The sequence below is a fragment of the Bactrocera latifrons genome, unplaced genomic scaffold (assembly GCF_001853355.1).
Source record: "Bactrocera latifrons isolate USDA-ARS-PBARC rearing strain unplaced genomic scaffold, ASM185335v1 scaffold_162, whole genome shotgun sequence".
NCBI lineage: Eukaryota > Metazoa > Arthropoda > Insecta > Diptera > Tephritidae > Bactrocera > Bactrocera latifrons.
Genome location: NW_017535097.1, coordinates 330227 through 333901, shown reverse-complemented (window position 1 = coordinate 333901; position 3675 = coordinate 330227). Strand labels below are relative to the sequence as shown.

At 35.6% G+C, this 3675-nt stretch overlaps 1 protein-coding gene across 2 annotated transcripts in view; it reads left to right on the top strand.

The window, feature by feature from the left end:
• LOC108966504 overlaps nt 1–3675 on the top strand; it is a 9149-nt gene extending 5474 nt beyond the window's left edge. Inside the window, exons 2-3 of one of the 2 annotated variants that reach the window (XR_001993186.1) lie at nt 2347–2929; nt 3204–3675. Coding sequence is in view for 1 of the 2 variants with exons in the window: in XM_018929433.1 (XP_018784978.1) it covers nt 2347–2501; nt 2610–2791 (337 nt within the window). In the remaining variant the exon portion in view is untranslated. Of the gene's footprint in view, nt 1–2346 lie in introns of both variants that reach the window. The other variant, XM_018929433.1, reaches the window with a different exon arrangement.

The window sequence follows — 3675 nt, the reverse complement described above, 5'->3', positions numbered from 1 at the left end:
GCCTTGAGTGCACAAGTTCTCAAGGATGTATCTCCTTAGTTATTACTCAGATCAACTTTAAAATTTAGGACTATATTTTAGAGGTATTGTAAGATTTAATAAAGCAAACAAAAACAAAACGAGTTTTGGAAATTTTCAAACCCACCTAACCCCTTAAGTCAATTTCCAGAGTAGCCTTTAGTATGCCTAGCGATTCACGTTTAATGTCTTCAATTAACTCAAAAGGATTTCCTCGAAACGCACGTTTTTGTTTGCCGAATAGTAAGAAGTATTCCTTGTTGACGGTTTGGCAAGTCGGAAGGAATTTGTAGTAGTAGTTTGGCGTTATTTTTCAGCTCGCCTCACCTTTGGCACGATATTCGGCCATGACTCAACGCCAGTAATAATACGTTTCATTTTGATTTGTCGGTATTTGGAACTTCGATATTTTAAGTGTATCTCCTTCGAAATATATAGTATGAGGAAATATCAAATAAAAACACACAGAGTAATAAAGACTGCTTATGGAATGTAGAGCTTCAATCAGTCCGGGTGACAGTAAACGCCTATCTCCTGGACCTTTCTTGCTTCTTCACTGCAAGGAAGGCAGTCCACAGCGTTCCTATTCACCAACTGTACGAAAGAATACAGACAAGATGTTAAGATTTATGTCAATGGCGTTAAAAACCCGACAGTGACAACCCCAAAATTTAATGAGTTACGTTTGATAATCCTTCACATAGGATTCGGATTATTACTAAAGCAGAGAGCCGCAACAAGTTCTTTAAGTCGATAGCGTGTGGCATAAAGACAAAGTGACGGAACTGGCGAACTACAAGGCATTCGTCGCTCAATAAATACGCAGCCACAATATGGTCGACGAGATGCAGCAGCACGCAGCTGAAGACGATTTAGACAAGGTCAAAGAAGTCATCTCTGCAGATATCTACTTGAAGCGGAGCCGTCTCTTAGAACATGAAGGGCACCTTTCCAGTATGTGTCGACGAAATTTTATAATATACCGATTTCCGACACAACGAACGTGTACAGCGGAGCCATCAACAAACTGGCCAGTGAATGTTATACTTGGTATCATCCCAGACCGTAAACCACAATATGTCAACTTCGTTCTACATACTGTAGCAGGTTCAATTCCTACTTATCTATAATAGTCCCGGCTATACTAAACATGCATTTAGTAATGTCTTGCGCGTAATGAGTCCCCACTAATCAAGCACCTCTTTGCATGTYCCGCTGAAGCCATTTATTTAACACCTTTTTTCCTTCGATTCGACTTGCCGAAACAACCGGTTTCTTGGACCTATTGCAAAGTGATTTCAATGACTGCTATTTTTGTGAACATAACTGTATGTATGTTACGTGCAAAGTGTCAGGGGGTATATATACATATACATATATATATTTTTTTGAATTCCTTTGCTATGACAAACATTACTTGGGTGAAAATACTTTAAATGCAAATTTTTTTGCTCGTATTTCGTAAATATAATATATTTTCATGTATTGTACTTATCTTAGTTATTTATACATTTCTTAATGCTTCGCTTACGAATTCGACTCGAATCACCTGTTGCTAGACGTCAATTTGATGTCAATTTCTAAGCGTTTTATGAAACTTTTTAAACAAGTAAGGTTTTTGGTTAAAATTGTGAAAATATTACCGAAGTGCTACGTGTCGATAATTCAAATGGAAACTACTCGTATGTKGCAATTCTTTGGTAGTCGAAAAAGTTTTTTCTTATTTCTAATCGAACTTCAACTTATTTTTTTTATATTTATTATAACAAATAAATAAACAAATATGTACTATTTTGGTCGATCAGTTTTTGTCATTTTTCCGCTAGAGACATTATTCCATCAGTGTAAAAGTTTCATCAGTGTAAATCGAAATTTTGAAATTTCCTGAACGGAAGCGAACGAACCATTGTTGTGCTACACAAATAATATATGATAAGCATCGTCTCCGTAAACTTCACAAATTTTATTAGTGGTTTACTTGACATTCATCCCTTTTTTATACAAAAATTTCAAAATATAGCGAATTTCTTCATTATTTTTACCCATTTTTGAACACCTGTAGCTTTTTTTCAACTTCCCCTAATTTAATTTTATTTAAATGACGCTTAAAATCTCATCTCTCCAAAACTATATGGTATGACACAATGTGATAGGCAGCACTGGAGATATACGACTGCAACGACTTCTATTGACAAAATACGAAAAGACTTTTTCGATTACCCAATATATTGCTTAGTTATAAGAGTCGAAACTAATTATCTGAATTTGAAAATATATACCGCCATTATTTGCCAGATATTTAACACTTTACTGTTTCAAATTTTTCAGATTTTCCATAAACTTCGCGAATGAGGTCAACGAGAATCCACAATCGATCACCTATCACTTCAATTGGGATCTGGCGCATAAAATGCTTATTGAGGACTATAAAGAGGACGACGAATGGATGAATAGAAAAGAAACTGAATTTGATACATTTGATGGTCGGTTCAAAAATAAAGCTATTAACGATAGTATAAGCAACCGCTTTATTGACAATAACACAATTGCAGACACTACTGACACATATCCACATTCATATTCTCTTTTAGGGCCGGAATTCGCCCTAGAATTCGCATTCCAAGATGACGGCATCTATGTGTACTTGGTATCCGAAGATGGCCGAAATCTTGTCACACATTATCAACCCGAGATCGATTTTCAATTCATCGAATCGGTACAAGTGTGGGGCGATGTGGAAAAAGTCACACAATTAACATTCTCTTACAATTAGGCGCCAATTACAAAATTTTCGCAATTGCAAATCTGCCAAAAAGTAATAARTTTGTTCTTGCTGTTGTAGTTGTTGCACGAACAATGGCAACTGCAAGAGAACATCGCGCTGAACCGCTCGTGGTTGGAAGAAATGCTAGTAAGCGTAGTTTTTGATTGATTTAATTAATTTCGCTATTTAAGCTTGAACTCATGCAACAGCAAAAAAAGTATTATGAATTCTGTTGATTTTGTTTTCACGTCTAATAATTCAATTACTTTTTCACTTGAATTTATTTACATACATACATATTTACGAATCTCCTTTTGATAACTAATTTCGCAGTTTTAGTTTTTAACTGTTTTTTAAAACCTTTTTAGTATTAATGAAACGAAAAGTATTAAACATTGGCACTTATTTACCTTAATCTCAGGCGCAGCATACCGTTTTATGGCACGAATCCCTGGCATTACAAGATCTCACGTGGCAAGTCACTTACACCGCCTCCTCGCGCAWCCATGCCTTGCATTAAGCAAGTTGTTTGAGTTTTTAAGCAACCAAAAAATGCACCAAAAACCTTGYTTATGTACACATACTTACKTATATTTACATATGTGTAGGTGTATCCATGCACCGCGCCATTTGATTAGCACTGCTCATACCCGTTTCCGTACAAGTGGGATTGATATAACTTTTGCATGAACGCATTAAGCGCCGCTGCCATCTAAGTTCTTAAGTATTGATTAAGCTAGCGCTAAGCATGAGCCGCAAGTATTCTATTTAAATAACTGTACTAACAATTTTGCAATTGAGTGTTGTCTRAATACCAAAGATCAAGTGTAAGCAAAAAAACGCAAAATATTACAACTGCTTACATTTATAAAAAAAAAGTATATATATACAAA